The sequence below is a fragment of the Corvus cornix genome, chromosome 21 (assembly GCF_000738735.6).
Source record: "Corvus cornix cornix isolate S_Up_H32 chromosome 21, ASM73873v5, whole genome shotgun sequence".
Taxonomy (NCBI): Eukaryota; Metazoa; Chordata; class Aves; order Passeriformes; family Corvidae; genus Corvus; species Corvus cornix.
Genome location: NC_046350.1, coordinates 2,185,759 through 2,200,729, shown reverse-complemented (window position 1 = coordinate 2,200,729; position 14,971 = coordinate 2,185,759). Strand labels below are relative to the sequence as shown.

Here is a 14,971-nt window from a genome sequence, read left to right as displayed (position 1 = left end):
TACTCCTTGGTCACAGACTGAGCATTTCATCGCATCTACTCCAGAACTAACTAAGGACTTCTGAATTAGTTTTCTCTCATATGTCTTGTTTTCAATTATAGTTTCACTTATCAGTGTCAAATGAGTTGGTTGTAGACATTGCACTGATAAGACACTGATAAGGAGCAAAATAAGTCAGGAAAATTGAAGAAAGTTTAAGACATTTTACTTTTTTTAAAAATAAAACCAAGAACAATTATTGTAAAATAATACAGTTTATATTATGATTTTTATTTCCGAAGCTTGTAGCGATATGATAGTTCAACACACATGAAAGAAACAGAAAAGCAAACACAGATAAGCTGACATTTAGCAAATGATGACCATATTGATTATCATGACTGAAGTGCCATAAAATTTAGGAAACCTGATGCACTGCAGCCACTTGACGTGCAAAGCCTTTGCCCTGAGCTCTGCACATTCAGGTCGTGCTGCACTAAATATGCCCCAGAAAAGCTGCAGACTCCAAAGATGCATTATACCTCAGTGACACATTCTGACCTGGTGTTGCACATGTTGTCAAACAAATCTACTGTACAGTTAGAAAATGGGACAGGCATAAAGAAAAAAATGGTGTATGCTAATTAAAAAGCTTCTACACATCAGCTCTAAAGTGACCCATCAAAACTGGGTATTTTCCAAGCACCCCTTAATTCAGGATGTGTATTTCAATTCCTGCGTGTCTCCACAACAAGGGAAGGCAGGAAATTCCTGATGCCATAGTCAGACTAGCAAGCTTTCGCTTGGTAGGTCAGTTCCAGCCAGACCTACCATATTTTGCCACAAAATAACATTAAGTATCAAGAGCAGAAAATCTGTATCAGTAGTGGAAAGATTTTAGCTTAGAAAACCCAGTATTTTCCTAATTTGTAAATAACTGGTTCTCTCTGAAGCTAATTCCTCCGTTTTGATACATCATGTGGTAGATGAACATGCCAGAAGCACTTAACCAGTCAAAAACACGGGGGTTTTTTTGTTTTAAAAGAATACATGTCATGTAATGTGAAATAGTCTTTGGTAGCATTTAAAACCCAAGCATATAATACCTGCAAAATCACATTTCAGATGTACAGATGTACATCTCTTTGCTGCAGGGTTTTTTCTTACTGCAAAATCTTTTTCTTCTAGTAAACTTCTGGTTAGTAAAAAGTCCTATGAAATGTTCCATACTCTGGGGGGGGGGGGGGGCAGGGGTGAGGGTGATCCTTAGAGTTGTGTGGTATCCCCATAGATCTGAAATTCTTTGACTATATTTTCCATGGATCATCTTCTCACACAAATGTAGGAATAGTCTTTAGTTTGTGTAAAATAAGAAGCACTTGATTTTCTGGCATAGAATGGCATGGTTGCTTGTTTCAACTGTCTTTAGGGCCTGGAAAACAAAAAGTAGATATTCTATTGTTCATCATTACTTAAATGTAATGTTCTTTTTTCCTCCCTCTCTTTGTCTTTCCTAACACCTCTTTATTTCTTTTCTTAGTACCTATTTTGGTTTCTCCTGGTGCACAGTATCTGTTCAATTTTCTGGGGCTTTCTTATTCCTTCAGAGTTTGTAAAATCTGTTTAGATGTGCGTGGCACCAAAAAATACGGTAGAGATCACTTCGCAATGTTCACATGTTATCCACTACTTCTGGAACTTAGTCCTGTAGTGCTTCCTAGTGAATTTTACCTCTGTGCACCAGAGTAATCCCAGCCCCAAGCACCTGATATTATAACAGCACATGCACACTATCTGGGAAATTCTTCTGAAGCACATGAGAGCATGCAGGCCCCACACCACACAGGCAGCTCTTGCTGGGTCTGTCTGAGGCCCTGTGTAACAGGAAAATAGCTTGTTTTATCAAAATAGAAACCTTAGAAATTTCCCAAGCGATTCCTGTGACCCTGCTCAGAAGAAGATGCTTGTCAAAAAAGCCTGATGAGCAGTTTACTTACGAGTACCTGCCTGACATCTTCCTTGCAACAGCAATTATTATTCCTGCAAGGATTCCAACTGCAACAATGATTCCAATAATTATTCCAACCAGTGCAGTTGTTCCCAGACCACCTGAAAGAAGAAATTTGGAATGTTAGCATGTATCTCATGGAGACCATTGATAAGAGGCTACTGATAGACCTGATGCTGTTCTGCTGCATCCCACTCCTTGGGGAAATTTCTTACTATCTTGTGAATTCTGAAGTAGGTTTGGATGTTCAGCAGCCTGCAAACATGCCTTTGGCTGAAGGGCTCCGTATGGATGTTGGTATGGAGACAGCAATCAGGTGAACCAGGGAAGGCAGTTCAGGGAGCAGGCTGTGCCTCCTCCTGAACTTTTACTTAATGGCATGGGTACAGGAAGGGCTGCTGGAAGGGGAGTTGCCTGGCAGTTATGTTCCCCCTTGTCATGATAAGCAAATCTTCTGTTTAATACCTTCATCAGTTTTCTCTGGTTCCCCACTCCGTTCACCTGTAAAGCCAGAGAGACAATAATTACTCGCTCTGCTTTGTAACAGTGTTACATTCCAATTTGTAAGGCTATATCCAAGGAAAACTTCTATTGACTCTGTCACAATGGTTTGAAGTTGTTCTTTTGATAGGAAGTGAGCAAATGAAGGTTGAGAGAGTATTTGAGATTTCCAGATATTGTTTAGTAGATGGCAGTAGAACTTTAATATATGAAAACAGAAATGAAAGGGTTTTTTACCATCGACACTTTCTGTGTTAACTTCATAAGCAGTAGAATTTTCACTTTCCCCCTCCAGGACAAAGGCACTTTCCGTGGTCTTCAGGTGTCCAATCTGCAAGAGATTTGTTACATTGTGTAGTCTTGTGGGCAGTTACAAGAAGTGGGGGGAAAAGAGGGATAAGAAAACCTGAGTACATTCAGTCTTCATGTATAAAGTAGCATTTAAATTTCTTAGTCCGTCAGGTGTGGATGCTTTTTTAGCTGTCACTGCTCAAGTTTGACATGTGTACAGCAACCAAAACAAACCAAGATAAGCTGATTTGTCTTCCCAGCTAGAGGCTTTGTACATCAAATCTCTTGGTAGGACTGCAAAAGGTGTAGGAGGCCGCAGAATTTTGCAGACCTGCCTTTTTTCATTGGTTTTTTAAAAGTAGTTTGTGAGTTTAGTTTCAGTGAAACTGCTTGGGAGATACTGAATTGGAAGAGGTGGGAGGTGGCAGGGAATAAGCAGGTAGCATAAAGGATCTTTTATTTAGCATATATACTCACCACTGTTGGAAATTCTTCAAATTCTGTGTCATTTCTGTCTCTGAAATCAATTGTTGCACTTTCTTCTCCTTCTAGAACTGAGCTTGCTAAATAAAATTTTAGAAAATGAGTCAGGATTTTACTTGGTAGTCACATGTTCTGGCTCCTCTGACAAATAAACTTTGTTAAACATGACCTCTGTGTAGTGTTCTCTCTCTCTGTCCCTGCCCACCTGGGAATGGGACATTTTTTTTTAATAAGTCTGAATTTTGTTATACTCTTGTCCAAAGCAGTAGGACAAAAAGCTTAAATACCCATCACTTAACTCTGGCACAACCTTGAAACATACTGGTTATTAACATTTTGTCCAAGAAATTATTTCCTTTTTTATTAAGAAAAGATTCCCCAAAGTGGATGTGATTATTCCAGATTTCAAGCTAAACATTAGCTTAAGTATTGGGATAGATTACTTCAAGCATCTTCCATTTTCTAAAATAATAAAAGCTTTCTCACATCTTTCAGCTCAGCCCCAGCTGCAACCTTTATTTTTAGAGCTGCCACCAATGCTTATGGGTGCAGCTATAGTTTGGAAATATTCCTACACAAAGTAGTCCTGAGGCTTTCCTAAAGTTGCAAACCTTAGTTGCCATCATTTGAATTTTTAGATAACAATGTAAGGCTTTTTTTTTTTTCTTTTCTTTTTTTTTCTTTAATTCTAGACTCCTAGTTCATCTGTGCTCTTTGATAAAGTGGATCTTTAGATTTTTGCCCACACAGTGCTGTTAATTTACAAATACAGCAAGAATTCCGCAGTGGGGAAATGAGCTGGAACAAGGCAGAACAGGAGATATATGGCTGTGTGGAGATAACTGGCAGTACCAAGAATGTGCTGAAAACGTAAGTATTATTTAATTCAATTTCTTACTGATTCATAAACCTGTGACAGGCAGAGTGTGATGTTAATGTGGTGTGAGATCTCCTGGGAGTTTGTAATTCCTGGTGATTACAAAGCCAGGTGAAGCTGCTTGTCCTGCTGCTGCCTGGGGCATAAAGGTTCCGCTAATTCCAGAGACTAGTGCTGAAACTGAAGCAAAGAGCTGATAGTAGGTGTTGTTCTGAGCAAGTACTTAAGGCAAAAAAAGCACTAAAAACTTCTGAAAAAATCTTTCCTGGATTCAAGTTTTGCATGTAACTTCTATTTGTCAAAGCTATTTGCAGGAGTTCTTTTAAAAAATGAAAATTACTGTACCATTTGAATATCTTATGTATGAGAAATATTCACAACCTCTTTGTTTTATTAAATTGTAACACTGTTTCTACTAATTACACTTTTTATTTAGTGACCTAAAAACATTCTCATCTCCTCTGCATATGAAGTTAGGCAATTTCTAAATTGTTAGTTTGGTTCCAAATACTTTTTATGAAAAACTTTACTGCTCCTAAATGCACCCCACTTGTTTTATATATGATATAGAGACAAGTAAACAGCTTTTGTTCTGTGACTGAAATCAGAAAGGATGGGCATTTTGCTTGATATCAGTCAAAAATGAAAAAAAAGGATAGAATCTCTTTAGATCAGCTGTGCAGATATCATTTGGAAATTGTTTTTCTTTAGTCAGGAGTTCCATTTAACTTTTGTTCATTTTTACCTGCTCCTTTTAATACAAAAATGTTATTTAAAATAAAAATGCCGATATTTAATTTTAAAATTGGTAAAAATATGTACTGGCAGCTTAAAGGAAATTTTTCATACAGAAGATGAATGATTTGGCATTGAGAAAAAAAATCTGGTTTTGCTCTAAACTCTCATTTGAATTCTACTGGAAACTTGCAAATATTTTTCCTTTGTTCCCAAAACTGTTTTCTGAACCAAAATAGAAAATTTTTATCCATCCCCACCAATGTAAGACTGAGAGCTTTGTCCCTTTGCCAAGAGACCAAACACTGAACTAAACTTAGATTTCTAATTCCATGTTTACTGAAGTAAATAGAATTTTGTATTTCTGTATCCTTCTAAGCCTGAATACAGATACAGTTTCTATTTAGGAGCCAAAATGATCTACTCGTAGTACTTTAGGCAGTAGCAGATGAAGAAACTATATTCATGTTATGCCAACACGAGGCCAAATATAGTGGCTAATTAAGCCAGTCAGTCTCCCAGAAATCACCTTATAATCCATGGAAAGACTAGAACAGGGTAAATCAGAGTTCCAAGTTAGATGGTAAAAGTAATGGTTTGGTCATTTTTGATTGAAATACTCCAGGTATTGTTGAAGTAGCATAAAGGGGCTGACTTTTTGTTGTATATTTAGACACTTTCTAAATGTTAGTGTGATTTAAGATATAGCACTACTTTATAATCCTTTTTTTTGCTTATAAAATAATATCTTAAAAATACAATATTGTGGTGTACAATCATGGCTATGTAAATGTTAAGGGTGAACAAAGAAATAGCAATAGAACTCAGCAGCACAAATGTGTATGAATCAGTTTACCTTGTAATCCCAGTCAGAACCGAAGAAACATCCCTTATTCACTAGTTGAAAATAAACACAGATGGAGAAAACCAATTACTAGAGGAAAATCCACCAGTAGAAGGTGAAATAAATTTTGTATGTTAACAACAAGCAGCTTATTGGGAGAAGCTGCTTATACTCCTGGCATGGCAGTGGCTTTTAGCCCTGAAAAGTTGCCTGATAGTGAAGGCAGGAAAGGAAAGTGTGTCACGCAGCAAAGGTGTAAAGAATTAGTGAATGTCACAAAGAAAAATAAAATAAATATTCTTCTGTGTGTGATACTTGTTGCAGATCCTTAGCCATGAGTGGCATGTAGAAAACCTATTTCAGTGCCTTTGCCCTCACAGTACCGTGATTGACAAAAGGAGGTGGCCCAGATTAATCTTGCCTAATTTTAGGTTCTTAATAAAGGCGCCTAAATAAAGTGTCTGCTTGCTCTTATCTTCTTTTATAGTCTGTAGGGAAAAATAAATACCTCTAGAAGATAATTCAGCACACCTGAGATTTGGGTCATCCTTGGTAGCACTGCCTTTCCTTAACTGCAAAGGGAAACTGGAATACATAGGCTCCCCTATGAACTGCCCAAAGCTCAGACTGACCTGATTTCTGTCAGTCTGAAGGTCTTGCCCAAGCCCTGTTCAAGCTGAGGTTCTGTATCTGATGCAGAATACTCCCTGAACTCTGTTTCCAGGTTCACTTTGGACAGACAGTGGAGGTGGCTGGGTGGCAGTTAAACAGACACTACCAAATTATTACCCAGAGAAAGACTGGGAGGCAATTTATTATCAGTGTTTCACATTTGTAGGAAGGAATACTGGATATTAGACAGCTCTTCATCAGAGAAAGTCATAATGAAGTTAAATATTGAAATTAAATTGGGAGACATTATTGGACTTTAAGCTTCTTTCACTGTACCCAGTACAAGGCTCTGCACGACTGACATCAAAGGGAATATAAATGGGATTTAAGGGGTGTGTGCTTGTGTCATTTCTTGGTTTCATCTGATGTGGGCCAAATGTAGCAAAAGTCAGGGTTAAGTGGTGCTTCTGCATGTGTTCTTAATCTTATCTTAGAGGAGGCTGTAAATAAAAACATTGCCTCACTGTGCTGGGGCTGTCTCCAAGGAGCTTCCTCTGTTTGCAGCTATACGTTGCTGCAGATGTGAATTAATCATTGCATCCCGTCCTGCCAACGTTCCAGCTGGGAGCCTTTCAGTTCAAAGTCCCAGCTGCTCTCAGGCTGCAGCTTCTCACACCAGGACAAAATTCGATGTCTTTAAAAGTTTAATACCACTTTGAAAACCTCCCATGCTTAAGCATCCCATGACCCCCTTAGGGGAAGCTGAGCTCACTACTTCCATGCACAGAGTGACAGTTTACTAGAGAAACCTCTTAGGGCTGCTTTCAAAGCACAGTGGTTGTGTTGGAAAGGAGAGGGAGTTGTAAAACTGTTGTTCATTAGCATTTCTTTCAGGTATCTCCAAAACCAACAAAGATACTTCTGAAGATGAAAAATGTTGTAGGATGATGTTTCTTTCCTCGTATAAACCTGAATAAACCCAAACACTAGTGGGTAAAGGGAGTTGTAAGCCTGTATTTTAGCTTAGTCCTTGAAATAGGAAGCCTGCAAAATAGAATGTTTCCATTTCTGATAAGAGACCAGGAGATAAAAATGGCAAACCTTACAGGATTCCCTCTAGCAAGAACTGCAATAATCCTTTGCTCATTGCCCTCTGCTTCTACTTGGGAAAAAAAAAAAAGAAAAAAGAAAAAAAAAAAAAAAGAAAACCAGCTTCAGTTATTTATAACAGCTAAATATATTAGCTAGCAGAGAGTTTAGCAGGATGGGTCACTTGGGACATATCACTTTTCTGTTGGAGATGTAACTGAGCAAACATCTGGAGCTGACTGATGGTTTTCAGTATCTGCTTCCGGAATTGTTACAGACCAAGTGGTGTTGTTTGAAGGATTGTGTATGGATGTGTGTGTTGGCCATCCTGTTTTGACTGCATTTTATTCAGCATTTATGTCCTGATACAGGAATTCCCTTTCTGAGGAAGTATTCTTCACTCAGAGACCTTAATTTGATTGTGAGCAAACTTAGCCTTAGTCAGTATCTCATTATTGGAATTAGTTCGGTTGTAGTTCAGTGAAAACTTCTATTCATGGTGGTGGAGGTTTAACAAAAATGTGTGGTTTGCAAGGGATCTTCCTTTTAAATACAGCAGCTCTGTAAATTTCAGAAGCAATTTTGTCTGTTTTTTGGCTTCACCCTCAATTAAAGTGTATTCCAGAGTCATGTCCAAAACCTACAACATTAGCTTAATTTTGTCGGAAAATAGTTTTCCATTATTTTTACACTTTTGGATATTTTTTTAAAAGTATACAGGTGTCTCTTTTGTTGTGAAATTTTCAACACTGCCAAATCCAGTCCACAAATTTTTTTGTACTTTGAAAATGCAAGGGTTTGAAGAAAATAATACGGTGGATTCTGGGGTCTGAATTTTGCAATTTGAATCTTTGTACAGTTAAAATTTTCAGACTTTAGAAAAGCAGGGAAGTTTGTTAATGAGAACTGAAATTCTCATTTGTACCTCGGGCTCCTGCAAAATCATATCTGCAGTATCCAGAGAGCTCTGTGCCCTTGGCCTGTTTTGGGCCACAACACTGGCATTTTCTTTCTCTGCTAATTCTTTCTGGAAGCTGGAGTAATCTGTCATGCCATTAAAAATCCCCTGGCGTGTATTTAAGGGCCTAGACTGTTGTTCAGGAGAAAGTATGTACTGTCTAAATCCTGAAGTGCTTTCTGCAGTTCCTTTAGACAAAGAGTGACAGCTTTGCTTTATACAACAAAAGAAGCTGGATGACAGAATACCAGAAATTTTGGAAAGTATCTGCCAGTTGGAAAATGGTCGTGAAGCACAAGGAAGGATTTAGCTCAGCCTTATTTAGAGTATGACTGACATTGTTCAGGTATTCCATGTAGCTTGTGATGACAGTGCTTTGCTGATTTGTCAAAAACATTTCCTTTAGTCACCACACCCTGCTACAGATGGGTTTTATTGCTGGGCTGGCTTAGCCAAAGGAACAAAGCCAGAGTTTAAATCGACAGTGCCAAGTGGCAAAGAACCACTCGGCTGCTCCTCAAGTAAATCACATGTCTTCTGAACGTTACAATATTCTACTGACAGAAAATGTACTTTAACTGGGCAGCAACTGCTCTTAAGTGCTTGGTGTGTGTCATGACCCCCAGCCAGAGTCACGAAACAAAGCCAGGAGAGGAAAAGCTGGAAACTTCCTAAGCTTTGTCTTATGCACGGTAAAATCAGCCACAGAGCTGTGGGCATTAGGAAGGAAATTACAAACTCCATTACAGGATATTCCTTTAAAATATTCCTTGCAGAACTAGAGATGAGTATTCCGAATGTATGCTTTTAATAATGTTGCTGTGTCAACCTCTGCTTTCTTGTCTACTAAGTACACTTACCCCAGACTTGCTATCCCATGCATGTGGGATAAAATGACTTTTTAACTGAGATTTGCTGCCCCGTGACCCTGTTTCCCTGTTTGCAGTTTTACTAACAGTCTAATTGTTTCCTCTGAGCAGTGAGGGCTGGAACAAAAAGGTTGGACTTGTGATCAAGGTGTAAATGTCTCTTGTATCTTGCTGTAAGTGGCAGAATCACAGAACCATCTTTCACTGCATGGCTGACTAGGAAGGAGAGTTGCAGCCAAGACAAGGAGAAAAGTACAAAACTTGGTGTAAGGGATCAGTAAATTGGACAGATGTGCAGTAGAAAGCAGACATCTGCATACAAGTACTGGGATAGGTAAATGCAACCGAAAGGAATTAAGAAACAACCTCTAGTACAGTAATAAACTAATCTTTTCCCTAAATGACTTCCTTCCCTGAACTCTGAGACTACAGCCATGTGCCCTTTCACAGTTGCCTTGTTGTAGATTACTAACCCTTTGTATCTGCCAGCAGAACCCTTTGCAGGTTCCTCAACTCATTTGTTTGAAATACTCATGTCAGACACTGAGCTGGAAATTCTTAGGTGTTAATTCTGTTCACACAGTGATTTTTGGCTGCCTACTTTATGTTGCCATGCAGCAGGCAAGTTCCCTTCAAATGTGTTTAGTCTGACTTTTATATTCCACTGACAATAGGCTAGCTAATGTTTGGATGGGCTTCATAGTCATAAAACCATTGAAATATGGGTTTGGAGTTAAGTGTGTCCCCATTACAGATTTAGTAGTGTCTCAAGCTCTCCTAACAGAGTACATGCCTGGAAATGGTGATGGTGTCACAGCTGAATTGCGCCTTCACAAAGGATTATTCTGATGCAGTTTGTACTGGATGTTGTAGTGTTTGTAATCAACAACTACAAGGATGGAAAAAACATTAGGAAGTCATAAAGCAACATGAGAATGTGCTCAGCATCAGCTTCTATGTCCTTTGAGAGTTTTTGGACAAGCTTCTGAGATGGAGAGTTGGAAATCAATAGTACATTTGTCCCTTATTTTTCCTCATTTGTTTCTCTTCAGCACATCCTAGCATACCTATACTCCCAATCCCACATCTTTTTCTGAAATGCTGTTTAAAAAAATTGTACACTGCAGAGCTCTGAGCTTTGCTGTGGGATTAATCCCCATGGAGGGGATGGGCTGTGCACACACAAATCAGAGAGGCCCTTTGAGAAGATCTGGGAGGCTGCGAGTGGTAGGATCTGGCAGCGTTTGGGTTCCATCCTGTAGTCCCTGACCACATCCAGACAAAAAGCAAACAAACCAACAAAATAAACGTGCCACTGAGCCAGCCCATGTGCCCAAGCCGGGCCAGCAGCAGCAGCGGGCATTTCTGTGGTCCACGTGTGACTCACCTCAAGTGACACATGGAGAAACACCACACGGTCCTGTCAGAGCCTCACAGCCTGAAAACCTTCCTGCACTGCCTCATTATCTACCAAAATGCTCTCCAGGTTCTTTGCTGCTTTCTTTTTTTTGTTGTTGTTGCTTTTTTTTTTTCAGATGATTTACAAGTCCGCAATCTGAGGTAAATGCATGAATTGAGTGGAAACTGATGAATTGCAGGAGCTGAGAATCTGGCCTCTCTGTTTCCAGTTTTAGTGTGCAGCCTGAGTTAATGAAAGGTCCTCTTGTAAGCCCTTAAATATCACTATTTTCTTTGTTTATGAAGTTACAGATTCAAAAACTAACTGTTGGGATACAGGTGTGCAAACGTCTCTGCTTGCCCAGCCAAGAAGAAAGTGAATTTTATTTGTTCTCTGCTGGTCTTCTGCAAAGACACTGCAAAACACAGTTACACTAACTTGCAGACCTACTAACTGAGATTCAGCAAGATGATTTTCTCCTTTCTGTGATAATTGTTTTGGGTATTGGACATGTAGAGTTATATTCATACCATGAAGAGGCATATATGGGACATGTGTAAGAGTACTCATCATTCTTCATGCAGGATGAAAGGTTGTGTGGTGTTTATTTAGTAGAAAACTGGTTCCCTTTTGAGTCAAATGTGACTGTTCCATCTGCTTGTAGATTTTTTTTACAACCAGCAGTTACAGAATCTGGTTTTCAAAAGACTTTAGAGTTGTCTGATTTTATTGTTTAGTTTTGCCACTGAAATAGTGACAGAGTTTGGGTAAATCAGGACTCTTTTGAAACAATCTTTTCTCGTGATTTTGTCAATTCTCTTTATTATGGTTTTGAAAAACAGAAAACTTTTTTCTTTCATAGCTGACTGTAAACGTCAACTTCCTTTCTTAACATATAGACACTTTTTATCTGAATTATCCTGTCCAGTTTTTTACTTTCAGTCCAAACCGAATGTAATGTGACCTAGTATAAACCTGACTTGCATAAGGACATATAATCTAATATTTGCCTCTAGGTAAGATCAGGCACATGGACAGTTGATACAGCTCAAGTGGCATGTGGTATCTTGTTAAACAATCATGTTAATTTTTGTTCATGTTATGTGACAGCCAACAAAGTAATCTCCTTCCATTCAATGATACAGCACCATGGGAAAGGTTTGGAATCAGGAAATGCATTGCCTCTGCAAAGCACTGGTTTGTATGCTTGTTCAGGCCAACTTCCATCTCAACTCTTTTGGTCTGATTCTGTGTGTGAAGATTTGCCTAAGTTTTGACATGCTGAACAAGATCAGCAGGGCAAAAATGTATCTGCTAATCATACAAAAATAAAAATAAAACCAATAATAATAATAATAGTAGTAGTAATAATAATAATAATCCTTTCAAAAATTGGAAGTATGCTTCCTGATGGAAACAAAGCTGCTTTTCTTGATTTGGTCTCAATCCATAAACTGGAGTGCCCAACCATAAGAAAAGGGTAGCTGCAGGTTTCTTTATGGACTTTTCCAGGTTAAGAGGTATCAGGAGGAGACCTTTTTCCTCTAAAACCTTCAGGCCACACTGTGTTCTCCAGAGGTTTGGGTATCTGGATAAACCCACTCCACCAAGTGCTGTACAAGTCAAGCCTTCTCCCATCTCCCTGTCAGCCAGCAGAGATTGCTGAAGGTCGCATTGTCATTTCATGTCTGTTCTAACTTGTCATTGCTGATGGTTATCAGTAAACAGCAGCGATACACACTAAATACTCCAGACTGACTTATTTTATATCTGGAGTCCGTTTTCCTCATGTATCCTTTGGAAGTTGTCCTAAATGACTGGCTCCATGTGAAGAAAAAGTCATAAACCCTAAACAGACACAGAAAGCCTTAATATTGTAAACCACATTCTTGATGCAGCTCTGGAGTTCAGTGCAAACTGTACAGGTAATAAAGCAGAGGTAGGATTTTGCAAGCAGGAAATCTATTTTTTATGGCTAGTAGGGTTTCAGCCTGATCATTGCTGGACTCCTCTCAGAGTTGAGAGCATATACACTTAAGAACTACCTAAAAGCCTGAAGATGAAGTCTTTCTACCTGTAATTCTGGTATCTCAGATTGCTTAAGGTAATTCTATAAAATAATGATGGTTTTGCCTCATTTCTGATGTCTTTAAACTTTGGTACATTTAATATTGATGCTTTTTAAGAATAAGGTGGCTGGGTGAGCCTAGAAAACAACTTTTGTGATTTGCCTAGTATCTGTTGATTTTAGTTTTTCTGTGAAATTTTGAAGCATAACTCCAAACTTTCAGCCTCATATTCTGACATACAGAACACTGTTAGAAGTTTCAAGTCAATGTCCACGCATAGTGTATATCCACATAGCTGCATTCTTTCCAGCAGGATGATACTGATTGTTACCAGGCCAAAATCAGGTAGGTTTTTTTTTGTTTGGGTCCCCATATCTAAGCCTGATGAGTAGATCTATGCTTTGGAAGACCAGTGGGCTGAGTTTTAAGTCACTGTATTCAGAGCACTGGTACTTGAAACTGCTACACTGCTACTTGGAACACATTCCATGGCAATGGCATCTGTAAACCACATTGCCTCATGGCCAATTCATTCACCATGAGTCAAATACTGCTCAGAAAGACTGAGTTTCAAAGTGGCATTCCTGGAATCAAGTAATGGCCAGGGTAATTCTGATTTACTGTTAACAAATCAGACTCTCCGCCTTTAGCTGTAAAAGGACTTAAACTTCTATTTTACCTAAAAGTGTATATTGGATCTTTCTTATAAAATTAAAAATAAATAACTTTCCAGATTAAACTTTTTGGTACATAACACTTCTCAAATCTGTCTTTGGCAATAATTGCCCCTAGTTTAGTTTCCCTCATTGTCTATATTGCTTATGGCTAAGTTAGGCTTAGCAAAGCCTGGCATAAGGCTCAAATTGGGAGCGTCTGTAATGCCTCTAAGCACAGAAGTTAAACTCCTGACTGAAAAGATTTACAAGTTACTTTCATAGAGTTATACCCCTAAGTGTCAGTTAAACTAAATTATTGCTTGCAGAGTCCGCTGTGTGTGTTCCAGTGAGACTGAAGCCATTTCCAAGGGCTGTGGAGGGAGTGCCTTCCCTGCCTGCCCATATCCCTCTCCCTCCCTTACAGACACACAGAAAATTCTTTCCTAATACAGTCTAACTCAGCCCATCGAAAACTTTTACTGTGTTTCTTTCCAGATCACAGCTGTAGTAGATGCCCAGTTGCAGCTTAAGAATTTCAAAAGAAGTTTTACAAACAGGACAGAGTAGCTAGGTAGCCTATGAGAGAGCACAGAAACTGTTAAATTACAGGAAATGACTGGAAATAATTGTAACCAAACTTTCTCCTTACCTTCTTGAGCAAGTGCTACAAAAGACACGCTCCCGAGGATGAAGATGAAGAACGGAACTTTAACAAACATCTTTGATCTGCTTACAGAGTCACTTTCCAATCCTGAAACCAGACGGATCCAAATTCTGATTAATTTTTTTAGAGGTAGTGGAGAATTGAGATGATAAAAAGAAATCACTGCAAAAAATACTTTGGTATTCCAAATATTCCTTTAGCTGCTCTAGTGAAAAGAGCAAAGTTTTCTCAGATGATAACTGAACAGTTAAAGAAAACTGAGTGGAGTCAGAATTATTTTCTTTAGCCAAGGGGTGGGAGCAGCCTAAGGTGGTCCTCAACGAGCAGCCAGGCCCGCCCTCCCCACGCTGTTTGGTCAGGACCAAAATTATGATCTCAGCTCAGGTTTAAAGTTACAGGAGCTGTTGTAGCTTTCAGAAGACTTTTATTTAGCAAAGGGGGAAAAGGAATTTAGGCAAAGCGAGTTGTTCCCTCCCTTCTGCAAACTGCCTTTAAAAAATCGTTAAGAAACAACACTAAGGACAGTTTTCTTGTTATTTCCAGCAGTGAACTGAAGGCTTTTTTATTTCAAAGTGAGCCCCCATTTTTACCTAAGCAAGTATGGTACTGAATGTGCATTTAGGGATACTGAAATAGTTCTAAGGACAGGCTATTTAATTCTTCAGTAAATACTGTCTGAATTTTCCTGTGTCTCTCAGCTTGTGTCCTCAAGTGACATCCTGGCTGTGCTCAACTGCTTTTCTCTGCCTACAGGCTCACTGGCCTTGGAGAGCTGATACCACCCTTCAGAGAGAGGATTTTTCCTTTTCAAGTGCAATATTAGGAGTGCAGCCCCTATGATGTTCAAGACTCAATACTTTTTCCTTGTCTGTGTTTCTGGGCACCAGCTTTGCAGAGCAGGAGTGTGAGGTTGGATACCACCATGTGTAAGAGACAC

General features: G+C 39.0%; 1 protein-coding gene across 3 annotated transcripts; it reads right to left on the bottom strand.

Annotated features, from left to right (window-relative positions):
• Positions 1–241: 241 nt before the first annotated feature.
• PDPN (podoplanin) lies at positions 242–14,364 on the bottom strand. 3 transcript variants are annotated; one of them, XM_019289661.2, is made up of 6 exons: positions 14,020–14,364; positions 3,257–3,342; positions 2,726–2,819; positions 2,453–2,488; positions 1,987–2,088; positions 242–1,411 (listed from the first exon to the last, which is right to left on the bottom strand). In XM_019289661.2, exons 1-6 carry the CDS (start codon positions 14,087–14,089, stop codon positions 1,395–1,397), a joined length of 405 nt encoding a protein of 134 aa, XP_019145206.1. In that variant the 5' UTR covers positions 14,090–14,364; the 3' UTR covers positions 242–1,394. The 3 variants fall into 3 exon arrangements, with proteins under 3 accessions (XP_019145206.1, XP_010404104.1, XP_010404105.1); XM_010405802.3 differs by having other exon boundaries at positions 1,977–2,088; positions 14,020–14,362; XM_010405803.3 differs by having other exon boundaries at positions 1,983–2,088; positions 14,020–14,361.
• Positions 14,365–14,971: the final 607 nt, after the last annotated feature.